This window comes from Erigeron canadensis, chromosome 7 (assembly GCF_010389155.1).
Source record: "Erigeron canadensis isolate Cc75 chromosome 7, C_canadensis_v1, whole genome shotgun sequence".
In the NCBI taxonomy this organism is placed as follows: Eukaryota; Viridiplantae; Streptophyta; class Magnoliopsida; order Asterales; family Asteraceae; genus Erigeron; species Erigeron canadensis.
The window spans coordinates 5745610-5759198 of NC_057767.1; the positions used below are offsets into that span (position 1 = coordinate 5745610).

Sequence of the window (13589 nt, forward strand, 5' to 3'; positions counted from 1 at the left end):
CACATTAGAAAAACCCAAAAAATAATAGGAAAAACACACATATAAGCAACCCTTTATAATCGGTTAAAGTACTTGGGCTTTTCCTTTTCTGATTAAACCCAAACAACCTCAACCCATTATAGGTTATACTCTTATGTCCCCAAAAGAACTACTTAACACTCATAATATGGTAACATGATGTGATAAGTATTTTGTAATGTAACAAACTTTGAATGAATGTCTATATTAGGAAATAACTAAAGTTGTGTGTATTGTATGTAAACAACTCCAAAATAATGTTTATTGTATGTAAGAAAATGTATTCAACAAATGAAAATCAGACAAGTCGCACACCTATATGGTTGCCACGTATGTTTACTTACATACAATAAATATTTTTTAAAGTTGTTTACATACAATACACACAACTTTAGTTATTTCCTACTATAGACATTCGTCTAAAGTTTGGTACATTTCAGGATACTTATCCCGTAACATGATCGATTAAGGAGTCTAATGTTCTTGACGATGATCCTCCATCCTTCATTGCACCGTACGCACCTTTCCTAACCTCGGTTACTCTTTCCCTCGCCTTGCGTCCACCTTCCCCTTCCATCAACTCTAAAACCACTTTCGCGACTTCTTCTTGCCCAACTAGCCCTCGTGCCACCTTACCCCGTGCCCATAATCGAAGCCCCATCCCAATCTCCTCAACCACAATCCTCGCATTTAGGTGCTGCTCTGCCATCAACGGCATCGCCAACACAGGCACACCCGCACACATACTCTCCAGCATCGAGTTCCATCCACAATGACTCAAAAAGCCACACACACTTTCATGTTTCAAAATCTCCATTTGATCTACCCATTCAACTACTAATTTGCCCCGCGCCTTCACTCTGTCTTCAAACCCTGACCCGATATATTGCAATTGCTTCGGTTTCATTACCCATATGAAGCTTATGTTTGATTTTTCCAACCCAATGGCGACCTCGTGTATCTGCTCCTTGGACGCCTCTGCCTGCGTTCCGAAGGATACGTATACCACAGAATCATTGGTTTCAAGTTTCTTATCAAGCCACTGGATCCATGTTGGCTTTTCCATTACCTGTTAAGTAAAAACACACAAATCATTATTTATTTTTACTCTTTCTTCATATGACACACTAAAAACTTGTTTGTAATTATAGTACTAACAGTTCTCCTATATTGTAGTGTACAAATCAGGTCTCATTTTTTAATTATAACTTACAATGAAACCTTCCAAAACTATATTATTGTAATGTCACCAACAAATGCTAGATATACAAATAATTTAATTAACGAAAGTGTGGATCTAAAAGTGCATTTAATTTAACAGTCAATTAAAATTTTATCTTACGATTTTAAAATGAATCAAAAATACATAATGAGTTTTATTATTAAACGAAATTCTGCGGTTATATATGTTAGTTATATACTTATCATAAAATTTAGAGGTAAACTTTTGATTTGGAAGATATAAATTTTTTTATGCACGGACAGTCACATTTAGCATTTTCCTTCATTTATTTAATTCGGAAAAAACTAGAGTTCACTGATGTACGTCAAACTTTAATTATTTTACCCCAAGTGTTACGATATAAATTAATTACCTTGATCGGAATATCTGAATAATTAATAGCAGATGGTTTCGCTACACAAAAAGGTCCAACCAACCAAGCTTTGGGTCCATAGTTTCGGTCCCAGTACTCATTAAAATTAGCTTCAAGCTCATAAAAGCTATTAACCACCAAGCCGTGACTCCTAGACATTGCCTTCTGTTGCTTCATAAGGAAATCAAGCGCAGGACCTTTCGGGTCAAGCTCACTAAATGGCGGCTCGAAATCATTAACAGTTAACTTCATTTTCCCAAATCCCGGTACCAAAAAAGGCTCATCATTCGAACCAACGTTCGCATGTGGCTTAAACTGTGCCATAACATTACACATAGTCATGCTAAATATATTGGCCCCATAAAAACACAACCTAGGAATTTTTAATTTATCGGCCGAATCTTGTGTCCACATTAAAAAACCATCCGAGATTATGCAACTAACCGCGGGTTGGAGACTGGAGACAAGTTCTTCAAACCGCGGTTTGAGTTGTTCCGTGGCTTCCACGAAACGAATGAATGATGACATGGATGGAAGGTTATCGGTTAGTTCTATCCCGGGTGGGACGTCGACAACGTTTTGTGGGAATGGGATGTCTATGATGTTAATGGAATTGTTTTTGATGGCGACTCGAATGGCGGAGTAATTGGCTGGTGTGGTGATTATGGTGACGGTGATACTGCGATCGGTAAGGATTCGGGAGAGGTAGAGGAGAGGGATGGTATGGCCTTGTGACATGAAGGGAAATATGACAAAATGTGGTGATGGAGATATTGTCATTTTTTGGGGTTTTGTTGGAATGTTGGATCTTGGTCTTCTTAATCGGATGATGATGATAGTGTTCAACTTTGGATGTTGGATTTATAGAAGGTGAAAGGGTACTTTTGTAATATGTTAATTATATAATTTATATTATTCAATCTTGTATAAGTATTTGTTACCTTTTAATAATCTTTTAAAATTTTAACATTCATATATGTATCACTATATACTACTCGTAATAACCGGTATGATTTTTACAACATTTATGTGTACTGTTTGTGCATCGAACCGAGGCTAAGACAAGTGTGGGTTAGTGGGTGATTTTAGGCTGTTTGTTGGCAGTTCCCATGAGGTAGAGTTGTGACCTCTTTACGTCAATCTAGCCAGAGCGCGATCTATGTATGATCGAGTATTGAGTTGCATGCCTTTAGAAGGTCTTACGGATCTCCTTTAATAGGGAGAAATGTTCTTGGAGAACAAGTAGGCCTCCCTAGGATTTCCTAGGTCTTCGGCCAGGGCTATAATTTCCCTAAGTATAGTTAGAAATGATAGGAATAAATCCTGAGCTTTTAGGGGAGTAATTCTTATCCTTTTTATCTTGCTGCGAAAGCCTTCGTTATGGAGAGGCCTTCGTGTCATACTAAGTTACTATGACAGGACCTGCGTGCCGCTTGGCTTCTGCGAATTTTCTAGGGGTGCGTGTTGTAAATATTCTGAACCGCTTAATTAAGTTGATTTGAAAGTTGATTAAGTTTGGTAGATGAGCGCGGATCTCAAGGAAAGCATTCGACGGCTGTGATATTCATGTAGCCACATATATAAATACCCTTTTTTTCCTTCTTTATTTTTTATTTCGCTCCTTCACAAAATAATCCCTTCTCTCTTCTAGGGTTTCCGATCGTCTTGTCCTCCGATCATCGCGTTAGGTACGTGTCTCCTACTAGTCTTTTCCTATTACTCTTCTTTATTTTTCCGTTCTGATGTCGAAAGTAGGCATAAAAGTCACTGAATCAACCGTCATTCGATCAAAACTTAATGGTTTTGTTAATAAATATTTTCCTAGGAAAATAAAAGAGTTTAAAATCCCTTCTAATGGACAAATAATATTGACCCCTTGATGAGCGATAATTATATAGACTTTTATCGCACTAGTTTTGACCATTTTATAGTTATTTGAATGAACTTATGATACTTAATTCCATGAATATGTGATTTCAGGTTCATTGCTTGTGGCATGAAGGAAAATATCAAGAAATGGTGATGAAGGAATTAAAAGAAGATAAATGATGGTTCGATGAGGATTCGGGTCGAGATTCAAGACTTGGGACGAAGAAACTTGTGTCGACATGAAGCCTAGGACCACCTGTTAGTGTTTTGGGCATAACTTCTTCATACAGACTCCGTTTCTGACGAGTAAGCTATCCACAGAAAGGAAAGAGAAAGATCTACAACTTTCGTGTTGAACCTGAAGCCTCCAGCGTCTCTTATTTCTCTCTAGCGCCGCTGGAAGTGATCCTGAAGCTTACCAGCGCTGCTGGGGACCTCACCAGCGCCGCTGGGAGTGTATGAGCGCCTCTGGAACCTAGCCAGTGCCGCTGGGCTTATTCCAGTGCCGCTCCCAAGTCCGGTTCAGCTAGGGTTTATCCGAAAACCTATAAATACCCCTCTAAAACCCTAGGGCCGCACAACACTTCTTCCAGAAAACTTGAGGGCCATTTTTAGGGTATTTTCACCAGATCTAAACCCTCGTAACACCCCCATATCATCTAAGAGATCAAAAATCAATCCTTAACAACAACATCATCATCATAATCATAAGCATCGATCGAGAAGGAGGTGGTTTCATGTGCGAGAGTCACAACTGCAAGAGTGACGAGCAGTAATTCGACATCAATCAATTCTCTATTTCTCTGTCGGTACATTATGGATTTATATACTATTGATTGTGATTGTTCTTTTGTTATGAGTAGCTAAATAAGTAATCATCTACTAAGATGATGTGACATGATTATGTGATGGTTGCATGCTAAGTACACTTAACGTCTTGTCGTGATCTTAATGAATTAATTCATGTAGTTTGTTATTCTTGTTGTTGATGATATATGTATGCTTTATGGTGGTACCTATTGTGTGCGTATATGGTTTTGGTTGTTTATGGTATAAACAATTATCGCTAGGTCATGGTATGATAGTGAACAACATAATAATAACGAGAATTAATCTGTTAAATAGCTTAGTAAGTGAACTAGACAAGATTGTTATTTAAATAGTTAAACAAGCTAATTGGTTAGACAACTATAGGTGGATAGGGTGGTACTCATACATGTAGCTAATCGGTTAGGGGGTTTAAGTTAGAGACACAGATTTGTTAGCGGAAAGAGTGGTACCCACGTAACCGACTCTAGTGACTTATGTTAGAAATCCAAAAATAGTGATAAATTGTAATTAAGATTGTGGACTTACTTTTTGTTAAATCATAGATATATGATAACTAAGGATGAGAAGCTAAATATAAAGTTTAACATGTGTAAGGACTTATAGTATAAATACTCCTCATTCCTTAGGCATCATATATATACATGTACATATAACTATTTTAATAACAACCTTCATAATTTCCTTACACCTCTGTCCGTCTCAAAACAAACACACACATACTCTCTCTCTCTCAACACACACACTTACATCCACCATTGTTGACATCAAATCTAGAGCAGAAATCATGTTATTACGTGTGGTATCAGAGCAAAACATCACTTTGATATCGATCCATAACTGATTTTGATCTCAATTTCATCAAAAATCAAATTCAAAAACCGTTTTTTTTATACCGTCCCCTGTTTCATTATTTTTTATTGTTTAAATCACATAAAATCATCAATTTTTGTTCAAATTTAGATTCCTTATAGCTTAAAACATAATCCTGTTAAGTTTCCAGTTCCAATTCGATCTAATTCTCGAGATTGAATTTTTGGATTTTGGCGCTCAAATTTCAGATTTTGATTCTATTGTGTTTTTAGCTAAATTTTGTTTAAGGATTTGTTGCGGACGTGAAAACAAACGTTTTGCAAGTAATTTCACGTTCTAACTCCAAATAATTCGAAAGATATTGAAGTTTTAAAAGTCATCAATGGAGTTTTTGAAAACTGATGTGTTGAAGAAGATGATCTCAGGACGATTCTCACTAGGACGATCTTCTGCAGATCGTCTCAGTGCTTGAATTTCCATTCGTTCATACTCTGTGTGTTGTGGCTTGTAGGACGATCTTCACAAGATCGTTCTAGCAAGTGGTTGTGGTGTGAAGTATTGATTGTGGCTAACTAATCCGAAAGGATCGGTTTTGGTCAGTTCAAAGTGTTTTTACTTTGAAAATATTGGCAGAAAACCAAGACGATCTTGCCAAGATCGTCTCAGTTACCTGACTCTAGGACGATCTTGCTCAAGATCGTCTCAGTGTCTATTGAAAGTTAGTGTGTTTTGGTTGTTTAATCGAAGTTGTTGTGATTGGGAATCACACACTTCCTGGGTAACTGATCATTCTTGATTGGTTTTGCTCAAATTACATTAATTTCATTTCATACTGAAATTTTGTCCAAATCGTCTCAAAATACTTAGAATTTTTCTTCAAAGAAAACAGGACGATCTTCTTTCAAGATCGTCTCATTTCAAAAACTTTCATTTCAATTTTCATTTCCATTTCCAAAAATCCAAAATCATACCTCAATTTCAATTTCTTTTCATACTTAGCCAAATTTCATTAAATTTCTTCCAAGACGATCTTCCTTAAATCGTCTCACTTTTTCAAATCTAAGACGATCCTTCTGAAATCGTCTCACTTCTTTCTTCTACTAGGACGATCTTCCAAAACAATCTTCACCTAGAACGATCTTCACCAAGATCGTTTCAGTTCCTGAATTTTCCAACTCTTATTTCATTTCAATTTTGAAATCAAATCTTTTTTAAATGGCTTCTCGTGAAGCATTGGCATTGGGTTCCGATACAAGACCTCCAATTCTCTACTGTAGTTCTTATGGACTATGGAAGAAACGATTCATGGACTATGTCGAACGTCAAACAAATGGTCACATGCTTAAAGATTCCATCCTCAATGGACTTGCCGTTCATTGCCATCCTACTACTAAGGAGATTCTCACTCATGATTTTTGAATGTTGAACAAAAAGATCGAACACCTGCAGACAACAGAGCAAGATCATGCTTGTATCAAGCACTTCCAGATGATATCTATGGCTCGGTTGATTCTTATGAAACTGCAAAGGAGATATGGGATGAGGTGGCTAGACAAATGGAAGGATCTGACATGACTTTTACAATTTGATTGACCAATGTTTTGACTGAGTTTGACAACTTCTACAAATCACCAGATGAATCTCTTGAGAGTGCTTACTCTAGATTTTGCATCATTATCAATGAACTGAGAAAGAACAATGTCAAGAAAACAGAGATTGAACTTAACATCAAGTTCATCAAAGCTCTTGGTCCAGAATGGGAAGATTATGGAACTCAGATCAAGCAACATCAAAATCTTACCAAGTTCACCGTTCATACTCTCTATGAATCCTTCAAGCTCAATGAAAGTCAAGTTCTAAGCAAAACATCATCAAACAAAATGCCGGAAGTTGTATCTACTGATCCTTTGACATTGATTGTTGAAAGAAAGGTTTTTGAAGCTCTTAAGAAGCAAATGGTAGTTGTTTCTTCATCTGATGAGGAGGGAGATGATATGTTGACTCCAAGAGATGGTGTTTCTGATGAACTATATCAAGCTCTTGCCGCAGTAACCAAGCATTTCAAGAAGTAGTTTTACAAAGCAAGGCCAACAAACAACAATCTCCGCACTTCTTCCACAAGTGCATTTCCCAAGAAGGAACGCTATCATTCCAAGAGTTATGAGCAAGGTGAATCAAGTGGATCCAAGCATGTTGAGAAGAAAGAAAGTTATGACAAGCAAGTTATTGAGAAGGGTAAAGCATCAGACAAAAAGTGCTACAATTGTGGTATTCCTGGTCATTTTGCTATTGATTGCAAGCAACCTCGTAAGCGAAACTATGAGTACTACAAGCAGAAGATGTTGTTAGCTAAGCAAGTGGAAGCCGGTCATGCATTGCTTGCAGAAGATGACAAATGGCTGTTGCTCTCGGATGATGAAGATGAAGATCTCTCTGCTAATGTGTGCTTCATGGCGAGGTTGGCCAAGGACAAGGCTTTTGAGGCTGAAAGCACTGATGAAGAGTACCCGGATGATGAGATAAATCTCCACTCTACTTTTTCATTAGTTAGAGATAAAGAATCGTTTAATTTAGCTTTATCTAATTTGACAACTCATATCGAGTCTTTAGCCAACAAAAACAAAAAGTTGAAAAATAGTATTTCATTTTCTAAAAGTGAATTTTCAAATCTTCTTGAAGAACATTCAAAATTACTTTTTGAATATGATACTATTAGACAAGACTTTCAAACATATAAAGATCAAATGTTGGTTAAAGAATGTGAGTTGAATGCCTCTCCTGATTCTAAGTTATTGCATAAATGTCATAATCTTGAAAAGACCATTCATGATCTTGAAAAAGCCAATCAAGATCTTGAAATTCAAAAGACCAATGAATGGCTTCGGGCAAATGCAAGACAAATGGATGTTGATATTCTTAACAAAAAACTTCAAGAATCCAAACCAAACAATGTTGAACTCGAAAGAAAGATTTCTGATTTAAATCATACTTTTTTTTTGAAAGGCGTTGAGATTGAAAATCTTAAAAACCAAATTGAGGAATTTAAAAAGAATATACTTTTCTATCAAGAGAAGTTATATAAAGTTGAACAAAACCCTCTTTTGGATTTTACTGCCTATTTTAACAAGTCAAAAGTTGACAAATCAAAACTTCTTCATGGGTTGGGATTTGAGAATATCACTCCATTACAAAAGGCCAAAGACCAAATTGAACTTTTGTATGATGAAAAATTCCTTTGACTTGGTATGGTACAACAATTTATTCGTCCACTGGATGACGAATTTGAGACTGATGATGTTGAGAAAATACCACAAAATGAATTTTTGGTTAACTATGATGCTATAAATGCTTCATCCAACTCAAAAGAATCTTCAATTTTCAAATTGGAAGAAATAGCATCAAATTTTCAAAACCAAAAATCCATTGGTGATTCACCTAAACCTACTAAAATGTATGTTCCATCCACATTTTTGGAAAAACAAATAGAAGGTTTGCAACAAAAGGTGGAATCTCAACAAAATGTAATTGATCACTTAAAGTCTCAAACTCTGAATTCGGAGGATAAATTGATTGTTGTGGATACTAAGAAAGTTTGTGTGAATGTTTCTACACAAACTGACCTAAGTGCTTTAGTAGACCATTCCACTCAGACTACTTGTGTTTCATCTACTGATTCCTCCACCCAGACCTTGACTGATTCTCTTGAATGTTCATGTCAAAATGCTGCTACTATAGCTGATGATTATGTGCAATCTGATTTATCTGATGCAGAACTTGCGCATAGTTTAGTTTTGATATGGTACTTCTATAGTTTTTTCACTTGTGATACACTTGTTGAGTTAGTTGTTCACCCTAAGCTTAATACTAGTATATAGGTGTTGATACTTCTACTCAGTTTTCTAGTGAAAACAAAGATGTGTCAGTTCAAGTTGATCTAATTCCTGAGACTACCCGTAATGTGAAGTTGGAAACTAAGATTCCTGATTTTTCAAAACTTTCTCCAGTGAAACTTTTCACAAAAGATGATTTTGATAAATTCATGGAGGGAGAATATGTTTTTGATTCTGAAACTGAGAAAAAAGAAGAATCTCAAAAACCATTTTCCAAAGCTCCAACTTCATATTATTCAAAGAAACGAGTTATTTCCAAACTCGTCAATAGTGAACCAAAGACCGTGACAAAAACCATTAAGTTAGAAACAAGGTGTCCTACCCCGGATAAGCATGTCAAAACCAAACAAGTTGAGACCATTCCCAAAATCAAGTACAACAAAGTGAAACTTCTGAAAATCAATCCAAATGTTTCTCCGTCTAACTCTCAATCTAGCTCATTACCTAAAGTGTCTAAGTCTAGCTCAGTTTTGCTAACTAGGGATACGTCAAATGGTGCAACTAGATATAGGGATAGATATGGCTGGTTTTCTCATGATAAACCTAAAAAACAAGAAGTTTCCGCACCTACAAAAGAGTCTAAAAAGATAAAAGTGCTTCAAAACCCTCGTTCTAATCCTCTTAATGTCAATTCAACAGGTGGAAAGAGCTTAATTAGTGATACTAAATGGGTAGCTAAGTCATTAGTACCTAAGTTCACTAATGTTGATAAAAAAAAAAAAAGAAAAGGCAAAGGAGAAAAGCTGGTAGTAAGAAGAAGCATGTTTCTATTGAGTCAAACAGTTTATCTTTTAAGTCCTCTGTGTTAAACAATGTTAATGGTGCCAAGGCTAGGTCTTGTGATGTTGTAAACAATGTTAATTCTTGTTCTCATGTGTATGGTTTGAATGCTGGTAGACATGTTACTTTTGATTCATGTGTGAATGTTTGTACTTTTAATTCAAATGTGCTCATTGATAATGTGCTTGTTAATGCTTATGTTGATTCTAAAGCATGTTTGTATGCGTTTCCTAAGTTATATACCCTGCCTGTGCTAACTAACCACAAAGGACCCGTCTTCAAGTGGGTACCTAAAGTCGGTTAAATTTCTTTGATTGCAGGAAATAACCATCTGTGTTTGGATACTCGATTCCGGGTGTTCAAAACACATGACTGGCAATAAAGCATTGCTCAAGAACTTTATCGAACGATTCATGGGAACTGTTTGATTTGGGAACAACAATTTCGCTCCTATATTAGGCTATGGTGACATTGAATGCAATGGAATTGTCATTAAGAAAGTTCACTATGTTGAAGGATTAAGTCATAACTTGTTCAGTGTTGGACAATTCTGTGACAACAATCTTCAAGTTCTTTTTCGACAATCTCTTTGCAAAGTTCAAACTCTAGATGGAGTTGACATTCTTTGTGGCGACTGCAATGATAACCTTTTTACCGTCAATCTCGATGATAACCAACCAACCGACAATATTTGTCTCATTTCGAAAGCTACATCAAATAATTCTTGGTTGTGGCATAGAAGGCTTTCTCACCTAAATTTTCCAACCATCAATACTTTGGTCAACAAGCATCTTGTTGAAGGCTTGCCGGATTATAAGTATGAGAGTGAGCATGTTTGTCCTTCTTGTGCTGTTGGGAAGATTAAACGAGCTTCTCATAAATCGAAGAAATCTCCAAATTCGTTAGCACCTCTTCATTTGCTTCACATGGATCTTTGTGGGCCGATGAAAGTATTAAGCCGAAATGGGAAGAAATACATCTTGGTTATTGTTGATGATTATTCAAGATATACTTGGGTCAAGTTTCTTGCCTCCAATGATGAAACAACTCAGATTTTGATCGATTTCATCACTTCTACGTAAGTAAATCTTCAACTTCCAGTCCGTTACATCCGTTCCGATAACGGAACTGAGTTCAAGAATGCCGTTTTTGATGAATTCTGTAAATCCAAGGCATTACTCACCAATTCTCTGCGGTTCGTACCCCACAACAAGATGGTGTCGTTGAAAGGAGAAATCAAATGCTTGTGGAAGCTGCAAGAACCATGCTTGCTTATTCTAAGTTGCCTTCCAATATGTGGGCTGAAGTTGTTGACACTGCTTGTCACACTCAGAATCGGTCCATAGTCAATCAGCGTTTCGAGAAGACTCCTTATGAGGTTGTTAACAAACGCAAACCCAACATCAACTATTTTCATATCTTTGGGTGTGTTTGTTATACTCTGAATGATCGGGAGAATCTTGGAAAGTTCGAGAAGAAAGGTGATGAAAGTTACTTTGTTGGTTATTCCAAGACATCGATTGCCTATCGAATCTACAATCGCCGAATACAATTCAAGAAACAATGAATGTTTGGTTTGATGAGATGTCGGGCATGATCTTTGAACAAGAAAGTTTGCTACCAACAAGTAATGATCCAAGTGCTTCAAGTACTTCATCAAGAACTCCTACTTTAGCATCTAAATTCAAGAAGTTTCCAACTCCAACAAGTGATGAATTAGATATTCTTTTTGAAGAATTCTACAATTCCAAACCGATTCATGATGAAGAACCTCAAGTCATCGTTGAACCAATTCCGAACAATGATCCAGTTCCTGACAACCATCATGAATCATCATCAAGTTCTTCTGAGCAAGATGCTACTTCTTCAAGTAGTAGTTCTTCATCCTCTTCTAATGGTTCTTCTTCACCACCCTCTCCTGATAATTCTTCTCAAGTGAATGTTCAAGAACAACCTACCCAGTTTACTCAGACTACCAATCCGATGAACACTCCAAAAGTGTATGTGCCACTTGATTTCGATCATCCATCTTACGAGGAAACAGTTCTACCAAGCTATGATTCCATCTCTCAACAAAGATCAAATTATTGGAGATCCACAAGCCGGAGTAACTACTCGTACTTCAGTAAACGAGTGTCTTGTTGCACTTTCTCTTAGCAACATTGAACCCAAAACTGTCTCTGAAGCTCTTCGAGATCCAGAATGGGTTAAAGCTATGCAAGAAGAACTCGCTCAATTTGAAAGACTGAAAGTATGGAGATTAGTTCCAAATCCAAGAAAAGATGAACCTATTGGAACAAAGTGCATTTTCAAGAAAAAAAAGGATAAGAATGGAGTGGTAGTAAGGAACAAAGCTCGACTAGTTGCAAAGGGTTATTGCCAACAACCTGGTGTTGACTTCGACGAAACTTTTGCTCCAGTTGCAAGAATGGAAGCCATTCGGATTTTCTTAGCTTATGCTGCATTCCGAAACTTCACAGTGTTTCAAATGGATGTGAAGACAACTTTCTACGTTGAACAACCAGAAGGTTTTGTTGATTCTAAAAGGCCAAACCATGTCTACAGGTTAGACAAGGCTCTCTATGGTCTTAAGCAAGCACCCCGCGCATGGTATGATTCCTTAACTACTTTCTTGATTAGAGGTGGCTTTACCAAAGGCACAATTGACCATACCCTGTTCATTCGCAAACAAGGTAAACATGTTCTTCTTGTCCAAATATATGTTGATGACATTATCTTTGGGTCAACCAGTCAAACATTTTGTCGAAACTTTTCATCTCTAATGGTTAATCATTTTGAAATGAGCATGATTGGGGAAATGAACTATTTTTTGGGTCTTCAAATCAAACAATTACCAAATGGTATTTTTATATCACAAGGTAAATACATTAATGATATGTTGAAAAAGTTTGATATGACTACATGTTCTTCAATTTCTACCCCAATGGCTGCTCAAACAAATATTAATGCTGATAATAATGGGAAACCATTTGACCAAAAGAGATATAGAAGTATGATTGGTTCGTTGTTGTATCTTACAGCATCTCGCCCAGATATAATGTTTGCAACATGTATGTGTGCTAGGTATCAAGCTGCTCCAACAGATTTACATTATCAAGCTGTGAAACGAATCTTTCGTTATCTGAAGGGTACACCCAACTTAGGTCTCTGGTATCCAAGGCATACTGGATTCAATCTAACTGCTTATTCAGATGCAGATCATGCAGGTTGTAAGCTTGATCACAACAGCACTTTCGGTACTTTAAAATTTTTGGGTGATAAAATTGTGAGTTGGTCTTCCAAGAAACAGAATTGTGTGTCACTATCAACAGCTGAAGCTGAATATGTAGCTGCGGCTAGTTGTTGTGCTCAAGTACTATGGATGAAGACTCAACTTACAGATTATGGTCTGAAATATGATCATATCCCTATCTATTGTGATTCTCAAAGTGCCATTGCTATTGCATTCAACTCAGTAAACCACTCTCAATCAAAGCATATAGATGTGAGATATCATTTTCTCAAAGATCATATTGAGAAAGGTGACATCGAGTTCTACTTTGTGGGAACTGACTATTAGCTTGCAGATTTGTTCACCAAACCATTGGACGAAAAGAGGTTTAATTTTCTTATCTCCAAGCTTGACATGTTAAATCTTGAACCTTAACTTATTTTGTTCTTGATACATTTTTGAAAAACAAAATACAAAATTTGAAAAGACAAAAATCAAATACAAAAATATAAATTTTTTGAAAAATAACTAAAAGATTTTCTTTATTTTTTTCTTTTTCAAGTG

General features: G+C 36.5%; 1 protein-coding gene across 1 annotated transcript; it reads right to left on the minus strand.

Moving 5' to 3' along the window:
• Positions 1-406: 406 nt before the first annotated feature.
• LOC122608550 (UDP-glycosyltransferase 90A1-like) lies at positions 407-2426 on the minus strand. The gene is made up of 2 exons (XM_043781649.1): positions 1614-2426; positions 407-1087 (listed from the first exon to the last, which is right to left on the minus strand). The coding sequence occupies exons 1-2, from the start codon at positions 2391-2393 to the stop codon at positions 464-466; spliced, it is 1404 nt and encodes a 467-aa protein (XP_043637584.1). The 5' UTR covers positions 2394-2426; the 3' UTR covers positions 407-463.
• Positions 2427-13589: the final 11163 nt, after the last annotated feature.

Excerpts from the sequence above, each read along its gene's own strand:
- LOC122608550 (XM_043781649.1), bottom strand. The coding sequence starts at position 2,393 with ATGACAATATCTCCATCACCACATTTTGTCATATTTCCCTTCATGTCA. Across the intron at positions 1,088-1,613 it reads ATTCAGATATTCCGATCAAG|GTAATGGAAAAGCCAACATG; the intron begins GTAATTAATTTA and ends TTTACTTAACAG.